The following is an 11,045-nucleotide window of genomic DNA, read 5'->3' as shown; positions in this document are numbered from 1 at the left end:
TTTCCGGTAATGGAAATTTCTTACACTGAGAAGATTATTCTTATATATTCGTACTCTAAATCCATTGAAAATATATCAATATATATATATATTTATATAGAAAGTATGTTCTGTATGTGTGTATGTACGTTGTTCAGTAGAATCCCATCGAGATGAAAATGGTTAGAGACGAATTGAACGCCTCTTTAAATCAATGTATCTAAAATAGTTTAGCGGTCAGCTCATATGAATTGCCGGAAAAACGGTACTTACTGAGTATGAACGTGTGTTCGTATGTTATTGTGTAGTTCATTCTCGTTTTTCTCCCTCTGACGGTGTGTGTAAAGATAGGCGCCTTCTTGCTTCGCAATCACAGTCTTGTGGTGTGTTCAGCCAAATAGTAGGTGCAAAAATGTGCCTTCATTACGCGTTCGTGTGCTGGTTTCCCGATAGGTCTGTGGAATGAGTTCCTAGTTGAGTGAAGATACCATATTTTGTTCCATGTATAACATTTGCTAGTCGGTGCAAAACACAAACGGATTAGCTACTGCTGCTGCTGCTGTCGCTGCTGGTGGTTTTTTATTTGTTGGTATGTTATGATGTATCAGGTTTTCAACTACACAATCTAAGGGGTATCTAAGTCGAGAGCCTCTAAATTGCATGGACTTTCTGTTTTCTTTTTTTTCGTTCCTCTCGACACATCTTGCTTCGATGCAAACCAAACCTCTGACGAGAATCAACGAACCATCCATCAATCAATGCAATATGGGCAATATCAATACTGTGGACACTGTGTTTGGATGAATCCGCCAGTTGAAGCGTACTTAGAACACCTTTTTTGCCGGTTCCGGAAACGCTTCCCGAGCGGGGATGAAGCTTAGCATCATGATGTGGCGGGCGTAGGCCTTAGTGTTGCGGAACAGGGTGTCCGTTCCGTGTAGACGATCCAACACACCGAGTATTCCGAAGCATTGGTTAAATCTGGAAGAATGAGTTAATTACTATACGGTAACAACATTTTTATACTATGTCCTGCATAGAATTATTTTCTTGAATAATATTATAAATAGTTCTATTAAAAATTGCCTTAAAAAGCTGTTGTGACATTTTTTTATTCTCAATCTGGATACGATCTTTTTCACATAATTTATTTAGAAAAAAAGAACTACAGACCGTAGAAACGACTTTGCATAATTTTTGTTCGAACGTCAAACGAAGACAACTCTTTACCGAAACGGTTACACTAACTAACGTCCAACGGTTCCAAAAAAGACTCGAGTGCCGAGACTGTGGTTGACTGAATAGTTAGCCCATCACAAACTACTCGAGGAATAGCAGCTCTTTGTTGGTCACTATGCTATTGTTGGAGGATTGAAACACATCGGAAAATGAGCTTAAAAAAAACCTCTCATGATATCTATGAATTCTCAAAATTTCTTCAGCTTCCCAAAACATCTCCAGACTCTCAAAATCTCTACAACCTCTCGAAATCTCACTAATCTTTTCGATCAATCAAAAAATCACCAACTTCTCGAAATCTCAAAATTCTTTCAGCCTCCCAAAATCTCTCCAGTCTCTCACAATTTCTCCAACATTCCAAAGTTTGAAATCTCTCCGACCTCTCAAAATATCTCCAGCCTTTCAAAATATCTTTAATCTCCCAAAATCTCTCCAACCTCTCGAAGTCTCTGCAACTTCTCAATATCTCTACAAACTCTCAAAATCTGTCCAACCTCTCAAAATCTCTTCAGCCTCTCAAAGTGTCTACAATGTTTAACAATACTTCCAACCTACCAAAATTTCTCCAGCCAATCAAAATCTTCTTAGCTTCCCAAAATCTCTCCAGCCTTTTAAAGTTGTTTATATCGACTCAAAATCAATTCAGCCTCCCAAAATTTCTAAAACCTTCCAAAATCTCCAACCTCCCAAAATCTCTCCAACCTCCCAAAACCTCTTCAGCCTCAACATCTCTCCAACTTCTCTCCAAGTTTCTACAAGGTCTAACAATACCTCCAACCTACCAAAATTTCTCCAGCCAATCAAAATCTTCTTAGCTTCCCAAAATCTCTCCAGCCTTTTAAAGTTGTTTATATCGACTCAAAATCAATTCAGCCTCCCAAAATTTCTAAAACCTTCCAAAATCTCCAACCTCCCAAAATCTCTCCAACCTCCCAAAACCTCTTCAGCCTCAACATCTCTCCAACTTCTCTCCAAGTTTCTACAAGGTCTAACAATACCTCCAACCTACCAAAATTTCTCCAGCCAATCAAAATCTTCTTAGCTTCCCAAAATCTCTCCAGCCTTTTAAAGTTGTTTATATCGACTCAAAATCAATTCAGCCTCGCAAAATTTCTAAAACCTTCCAAAATCTCCAACATCCCAAAATCTCTCTAACCTCCCAAAACCTCTTCAGCCTCAACATCTCTCCAACTTCTCTCCAAGTTTCTACAAGGTCTAACAATACCTCCAACCTACCAAAATTTCTCCAGCCAATCAAAATCTTCTTAGCTTCCCAAAATCTCTCCAGCCTTTTAAAGTTGTTTATATCGACTCAAAATCAATTCAGCCTCGCAAAATTTCTAAAACCTTCCAAAATCTCCAACCTCCCAAAATCTCTCCAACCTCCCAAAACCTCTTCAGCCTCAACATCTCTCCAACTTCTCTCCAAGTTTCTACAAGGTCTAACAATACCTCCAACCTACCAAAATTTCTCCAGCCAATCAAAATCTTCTTAGCTTCCCAAAATCTCTCCAGCCTTTTAAAGTTGTTTATATCGACTCAAAATCAATTCAGCCTCCCAAAATTTCTAAAACCTTCCAAAATCTCCAACCTCCCAAAATCTCTCCAACCTCCCAAAACCTCTTCAGCCTCAACATCTCTCCAACTTCTCTCCAAGTTTCTACAAGGTCTAACAATACCTCCAACCTACCAAAATTTCTCCAGCCAATCAAAATCTTCTTAGCTTCCCAAAATCTCTCCAGCCTTTTAAAGTTGTTTATATCGACTCAAAATCAATTCAGCCTCGCAAAATTTCTAAAACCTTCCAAAATCTCCAACCTCCCAAAATCTCTCCAACCTCCCAAAATCTCTCCAACCTCCCAAAACCTCTTCAGCCTCAACATCTCTCCAACTTCTCTCCAAGTTTCTACAAGGTCTAACAATACCTCCAACCTACCAAAATTTCTCCAGCCAATCAAAATCTTCTTAGCTTCCCAAAATCTCTCCAGCATTTTAAAGTTGTTTATATCGACTCAAAATCAATTCAGCCTCGCAAAATTTCTAAAACCTTCCAAAATCTCCAACATCCCAAAATCTCTCTAACCTCCCAAAACCTCTTCAGCCTCAACATCTCTCCAACTTCTCTCCAAGTTTCTACAAGGTCTAACAATACCTCCAACCTACCAAAATTTCTCCAGCCAATCAAAATCTTCTTAGCTTCCCAAAATCTCTCCAGCCTTTTAAAGTTGTTTATATCGACTCAAAATCAATTCAGCCTCGCAAAATTTCTAAAACCTTCCAAAATCTCCAACATCCCAAAATCTCTCCAACCTCCAAAAACCTCTTCAGCCTCAAAATCTCTCCAACTTCTCTCCAAGTGTCTACAATGTTTATCAATACCTCCAACCTACCAAAATTTCTCCAGCCAATCAAAATCTTCTTAGCTTCCCAAAATCTCTCCAGCCTTTTAAAGTTGTTTATATCGACTCAAAATCAATTCAGCCTCGCAAAATTTCTAAAACCTTCCAAAATCTCCAACATCCCAAAATCTCTCTAACCTCCCAAAACCTCTTCAGCCTCAACATCTCTCCAACTTCTCTCCAAGTTTCTACAAGGTCTAACAATACCTCCAACCTACCAAAATTTCTCCAGCCAATCAAAATCTTCTTAGCTTCCCAAAATCTCTCCAGCATTTTAAAGTTGTTTATATCGACTCAAAATCAATTCAGCCTCGCAAAATTTCTAAAACCTTCCAAAATCTCCAACATCCCAAAATCTCTCTAACCTCCCAAAACCTCTTCAGCCTCAACATCTCTCCAACTTCTCTCCAAGTTTCTACAAGGTCTAACAATACCTCCAACCTACCAAAATTTCTCCAGCCAATCAAAATCTTCTTAGCTTCCCAAAATCTCTCCAGCATTTTAAAGTTGTTTATATCGACTCAAAATCAATTCAGCCTCGCAAAATTTCTAAAACCTTCCAAAATCTCCAACATCCCAAAATCTCTCCAACCTCCCAAAACCTCTTCAGCCTCAACATCTCTCCAACTTCTCTCCAAGTTTCTACAAGGTCTAACAATACCTCCAACCTACCAAAATTTCTCCAGCCAATCAAAATCTTCTTAGCTTCCCAAAATCTCTCCAGCATTTTAAAGTTGTTTATATCGACTCAAAATCAATTCAGCCTCGCAAAATTTCTAAAACCTTCCAAAATCTCCAACATCCCAAAATCTCTCTAACCTCCCAAAACCTCTTCAGCCTCAACATCTCTCCAACTTCTCTCCAAGTTTCTACAAGGTCTAACAATACCTCCAACCTACCAAAATTTCTCCAGCCAATCAAAATCTTCTTAGCTTCCCAAAATCTCTCCAGCATTTTAAAGTTGTTTATATCGACTCAAAATCAATTCAGCCTCGCAAAATTTCTAAAACCTTCCAAAATCTCCAACATCCCAAAATCTCTCCAACCTCCCAAAACCTCTTCAGCCTCAACATCTCTCCAACTTCTCTCCAAGTTTCTACAAGGTCTAACAATACCTCCAACCTACCAAAATTTCTCCAGCCAATCAAAATCTTCTTAGCTTCCCAAAATCTCTCCAGCATTTTAAAGTTGTTTATATCGACTCAAAATCAATTCAGCCTCGCAAAATTTCTAAAACCTTCCAAAATCTCCAACATCCCAAAATCTCTCTAACCTCCCAAAACCTCTTCAGCCTCAACATCTCTCCAACTTCTCTCCAAGTTTCTACAAGGTCTAACAATACCTCCAACCTACCAAAATTTCTCCAGCCAATCAAAATCTTCTTAGCTTCCCAAAATCTCTCCAGCATTTTAAAGTTGTTTATATCGACTCAAAATCAATTCAGCCTCGCAAAATTTCTAAAACCTTCCAAAATCTCCAACATCCCAAAATCTCTCCAACCTCCCAAAACCTCTTCAGCCTCAACATCTCTCCAACTTCTCTCCAAGTTTCTACAAGGTCTAACAATACCTCCAACCTACCAAAATTTCTCCAGCCAATCAAAATCTTCTTAGCTTCCCAAAATCTCTCCAGCATTTTAAAGTTGTTTATATCGACTCAAAATCAATTCAGCCTCGCAAAATTTCTAAAACCTTCCAAAATCTCCAACATCCCAAAATCTCTCTAACCTCCCAAAACCTCTTCAGCCTCAACATCTCTCCAACTTCTCAATCTCTTCGTTCTCTCACAATCTATCCAACTTCTCAAAATCCATTCAGCTTCCCAAAATCTCTCCAGTCTCTCAAAACATCTACAACCCCTCATCACTCCAGCCTCCCAAAATCGCTCAACCTCCAAAAATCGCAATGGAATCAGCAGCCATGTTGACCTGATGAAACCCGTTTTTCACATCCAACACTGTAAAATACTGTTTACCCTCAAGACGCTCCAAACAACCATCAATCAATGGGATTGGATAACTATCGCGAACCGTAATTTTATTTTTATTTTTATTGTCGTCAATCTAAATTGTAGACCGATACATTCTTAATACTACTTAAAACTACTTACTTAAAACTAAAAATCTAAAGAGAGCTGGCTGGATAATGTATTCGTTTAATTTAAAAGACGATTTTAACAAGTTACAGAATCAATCTTTTTTTTATTTATTTATTTCGTCAAACCAGCGTAGACTAAATATGCTGCCCAAATATCACAGTGAAATTTAACGATATCTTATGCTATTCAGATAGTCTTTGAGCATTGACCTTGACATGGTTACATCAATTGTTTCACTGTGTTCGTTACAGAGGCTCATCATACGATTAATAGGACTATATTTGGCATAATTCGTTCTTCGATAATCTATGTAAAAAACTAGAAGTGGGTTATATCTTTGATATAACCGCAAGGTGGACGTAGGACTAATGTTGACTTAGCAATCAATAAGTAACAAGTATATAAATCTTAGACGTTTCATCTTTCGAATAAAGTGATTATCATACCACTTCGTTTAGCCGGAAAAGAATTATTAACGTTCAAAGGGGGAATCGATTCCTCCTCGGAAATACCCAGAGCAAATAGTACAAACTCCCCAAGCCCCGACAATTGGAATCATCGTTGATCCGGAGGAGGATTATTAACGCCTGAGAAGGAATGGATTCCTCCTTGGAATTACACAGCGAAAATAAGACCCCCTTCCCAACAATTCGAACTTCTCAATAACGACGATCGATTGCAGCATTCGTAAACAAATAATTTTATAACGCCGCTTTTATAATTGTGATTTCTTCGATATGTAATATAATATCCACCTCGATCATATCCACTACACCGTATCATAACATATCAAATCCATACTCAATCCGAGTACAATAGTACCCGCTGCCTGCATCTAATTTGCTATGACAATTTCCCCTGGCTCCATGGTTTGGAAATCTGTGTTAGGGAAATTTTCCGATTTGCAGAAATTTTCGCATGCGAGTACAAAAGTACCCGCAGCTCTCATCTATTTTCCAATGCGATTTTCCCATGTTTCATGCTTTTGAAGTCTGTGTTAGGGAAACATTCCAATTTGTAGAAACGCAAACGAGTACAAAAGTACCCGCCGCTCACATCTATTTCGCAATGCCGATTTACCCAAGCTTCACGATTTAGAAGTCTGTGTTAGGGAAACAATCCAATTTTCAGAAACGCAAATGAGGACATAAGTACCCGCTGCTTGCATCTAATTTTCTATGCCAATTTCCCCTGGCTCCGTGGTTTTGAAGTCTGTGTTAGGGAAACATTCCGATTTCCAGAAACGCAAGCGAGTACAAAAGTAACCACTGCTTGCATCTATTTTGAAATGCCGATTTCCCCTGGTTCCATGGTTTTCAAGTCTGTGTTAGGGAAACATCCATCCATTCCAGCGATCGTACCTCAATCGTTGCGCAATCATAACTGAGGGGATTTCCGAGCGGCACTTGCTTATATACCGATTGGTGTGATTTCAATAGCCTGTTTTGAAAGCAATTTTAGAGCTATTGAAACAAATTTTTGGATCAAAAAGTAACAAGCATATAACGCGTAGACATTTTATCTTTCGAATGAAGTGTTTATCATACTATTTCTTTCAGTTGTTTAGGAGCTATTAACACTCAAAATCTCGTTCTCCGGGGTAACGCTTCCGATTTCGAAAGTTTGAACTTACACCCCAGTATAGAAATGAAAGACGTAGTCCTACGTCAAAATGTTAGGGTTTCTCAGGTTCCTAATCGGTGCGTAAAAATTTAGGTTTCCTAATATTTCTTCTGAGTCCACTCGTTGTGATATGATATCAATAATAAATAGAATCATGGCAGAGTTCCGACGTTCTTTTAGGCTTTTAATATTGATTAGCATACAGCTTGCTTTATATGGAGGTAGATGATATGAAGACCAGCCTAGTTTACGAAGTGCAAATAACAAAAATTGTTTTTGTACAGATTCAATTCTGTCTTCGTGTGAAGTTATGTAGTGGGACCATACAATACTACAGTGTTCGAGAATTGATCTGACGTATGTAATATACAATGTTTTTATTGTGTACGGATCGTGGAAATGGTAACTAAAGCGTTTAATGAAGCTCAACACATTATTTGCTCTATGGATGATTGTATTATAATGATCCACGAACGTTAGTTTCGAATCTAAGATCACACCTAAATCTCTTACTCGTTGACATCTACTGATGGGTTGATTACCCAGTATAACACCATTGTTCAATGGTGTTCTTCTTCTTGTAAAAGTAATCAAAGTGCATTTCCTAACATTGAGCTGTAATAAACTCTCAGTGCACCAATTATAAACTATGACAACTTCATTTTTGAATGTTTGAGAGTCTTCTTCATTCTTTATTTCCATATACAGTTTCATATCATCTGCGTAGATAAGTGCCTTAACACTGTTAAGAAAAACGCAAACGTCATTAACAAATAAAATGAACAAAAGTGGCCCCAAATGAGAGCCTTGAGGAACTCCGGATGTAACAAATATTGGTTTTGAAATTTCCCCATTAAATCTTACCATTTGGGTGCGGTCAGTCAAATATGATTCTAGCCATTTCAATAGCTTGATTTCTATCCCTATTTTTTGAAGTTCAAGAAGGAGTAAGGGTATATCAACACGATCGAAAGCCTTACTAAAGTCAGTGTATAGAGCTTCAACTTGATTACCATTATCCATTGCATTCAAAGTGAATGTGACAAATTCCAGCAAATTTGTTGTTGTTGATCGTCCTTTGAAAAAACCGTGTTGCTTATTCGTAATTCGTGTCTTTAGTTGTTGAGAAAGTTTTTGGTTTATTATGGCTTCAAAGAGTTTTGGAATGCAAGAAATAATTGCTACTCCACGATAATTTCTTACATCGGATCTATTACCGGATTTGAATATTGGTACAAGAAAAGAGTTTTTCCATATTTTTGGGAACCTTTCTGATTCCAATGACGCATTGAAAAGCCATAAAAGTGGATGAGTTAATTCAGATGCCAAATTTTTTATAAAACCCGGTGGAATTCCGTCAGGACCCATGGAAATTCTGGAAGAAATGCAAAGAAGTCACGATCTCGGTCCTCCTCAACTGTTACAATATAAACTTCTTGAAAAAATGTTGCAAAGAGGTTGCAAATTTTTCCTGGGTCATTCCCCACGGTATCGTCAAGGTGCATGCGTGATGGAAAACCATTGCTTTTTAATTTTGTTTTTATGTAATTAAAGAAACTTTTCGGGTTAGATTTTATGTCCGACTCTGTTTTTAAGCTGTAATCTTCAAAAGCGCTTCTAACAGTTGAGTTGAGCTGTTCGCAAATGTTCAGATATTTTTGGAGATTAGCGTCAGATTTGTATTTCTTATAAAATTTATGTGCCTTCTGTTTTTTTATTTTTTAGATTCTTTATGCTTTGATTAAACCAAATCGGATATTTTGTGTTCATATTTCTCCTTTTTCGTCTTCTTGGTATCTCCTGCTCTATAATTTCATTGATCATCGAGTCACTGCTACTTCAATGTTTTCCACACTTCTAAATAAATCCTGCCAGTTGATATAGTTAAGCTTACACCTAATTGATTGATAATTTGCTTTAGTATAATCAGAGACTTCCTCAAATTCATAATCAAATGGTTTTTGAGTGTTATCTATAAATATAGAATATTCGATAGCTGTGTGGAAAGCTTCATTTTTCCAAAGTGGAGTTAATGATTCGGTCACACAAAAATCTTCGGTCAAATTTGTCAACAAGAAATCCAAGAAGCATTTCTGTCGATTCTGAACATTGTTTATTTGATTCAACCCAAGACCGGCTATTTTATCAAAAACAAATTGCAGAGTCTTATTATCACCAACAACTGGAAGCAAGATAAATTCATTTTCAGAATCAGTGATAAAGTCCGCATTTCGTTGATTGAAATCTCCGTATATATGGATTTTTGATTCTGGTGCAAAGGAAGATAACTTCAAAGAATTTCTCATAACAACTAAGTTGAGCACGATCAGGGGGAAGTAAACAGATGCAAATATATGTATCTCTCCCGCAATAAGTGCTATGACCCACACTTGCTCAAACTCGTCGAATTCTGTTGTTGGAATATGTTCTGAATTTATTAATGAATTAATAGCCATAAGGACGCCGCCTCTCGATTTTTTATGGGATTTGTGAAGATTACGGTCATCTCTGAAGACATTAAAAAAAGCTCGATAGTCGACACACAACATTTCTCTTCTGACTTCTTTGGTCGCAATACAATGGCAAGGAATAGGAAGAATTACTAGGTCGGATAATACCTTCTGCAAGCAGGTTTTCCACAATGCTATCCACGTCTTTTCTATCGGAATATGATAGTCGTCGGGGAGCAAAACTTATCGGAACGTCTGAAGTCAGTTTTAATCTCATCTCATAGTCATGTTCCTGAACCGGAATACTAGAGTGGTCTAAATAATCATGTTGAATAACTTGCCTGAATTTTTCGCGGATGTCGGGTATGGTTCAAGTTGTTCGTCAGTCATATTGATGGAAAAAATGTCAGGGACGAGATGATCGCATGAATCATAACTACACCGAGAAATGTGGGGACGACAATTCGAACACAGTCTCAAGCTCACGGAATCGGAACGAAAACCGGAATCATATTGATAAAGATTATAGGGTAAATGATCTTGGTTTGTCCGATTTAGGGTGTTTTCACGCAAGTAAATGCAAATCGATTTTTCTTCATGAAAACCACATATAATCAAGTCGAGTTTGGGTTTGTTGAAAAGCCCCAAGTCTCTAGTTGCTACTACTACCATAAGGCGTTGAAATTATTCTTTTTTTTTACGATTTTTAACGATTTTCCTCAAAGAGAAATTATGATCATGGTTTGTCTGGAAAATGATCATGCTTTGTCCGGGTTTAGAAATCACCATTTTTGAATGAAAAGAATTCGAATTTTCAAGTAGATGTTGCATTTCTCATTGTTTGAGTTTACTGTCATCGTATTGATCCATTCATAATTTAGGCCGTCTTTAGAATATTGCCTTTTCTTGGGCATTTTAAAAGTGTTCACCTCAACACACTCCACACAAAGAAATTCTATTTCTGCTATGCGCGAAGCACACCATAAACAAACTGCAGCGCGCCAAGCGGTTTGTCATAGAAATCATGTGAACAAAACAACATTAGTGAATCGGACAACTCATGATCAGAATTGACGAATTTACGTTAGATTTACAACCAGATGGCACAGCGAGTAAAGTGATGATGTTTTGTTTTTTTAATATGAAATTCGTTTAAATTTGTTAAAAAAACTCGAATTTTCCTTCAAATTTTCCGAATTCAAGTATTCTTTCCACGCTGAAAAGGTTAGAAAATCATCATTTTTTACAATGTGGTATG

General features: G+C 37.5%; 1 protein-coding gene across 3 annotated transcripts in view; it reads right to left on the bottom strand.

The window, feature by feature from the left end:
- The window catches only part of LOC129761947 (fatty acid hydroxylase domain-containing protein 2-like), a 38,305-nt gene continuing 27,260 nt past the window's right edge, over positions 1 to 11,045 (bottom strand). The window contains exons 4-5 of one of the 3 annotated variants that reach the window (XR_008740514.1): positions 249 to 960; positions 1 to 199 (exon numbers count right to left, since the gene is read on the bottom strand). Coding sequence is in view for 1 of the 3 variants with exons in the window: in XM_055759808.1 (XP_055615783.1) it covers positions 804 to 960 (157 nt within the window). In the remaining 2 variants the exon portion in view is untranslated. Of the gene's footprint in view, positions 961 to 11,045 lie in introns of all 3 variants that reach the window. The other 2 variants (XR_008740513.1, XM_055759808.1) reach the window with 2 other exon arrangements.

The sequence above is a fragment of the Toxorhynchites rutilus genome, chromosome 1 (assembly GCF_029784135.1).
Source record: "Toxorhynchites rutilus septentrionalis strain SRP chromosome 1, ASM2978413v1, whole genome shotgun sequence".
Classification (NCBI taxonomy): Eukaryota; Metazoa; Arthropoda; class Insecta; order Diptera; family Culicidae; genus Toxorhynchites; species Toxorhynchites rutilus.
Note: the sequence above shows the minus strand (reverse complement) of the source record. Positions and strands in the feature narration are given on the sequence as shown.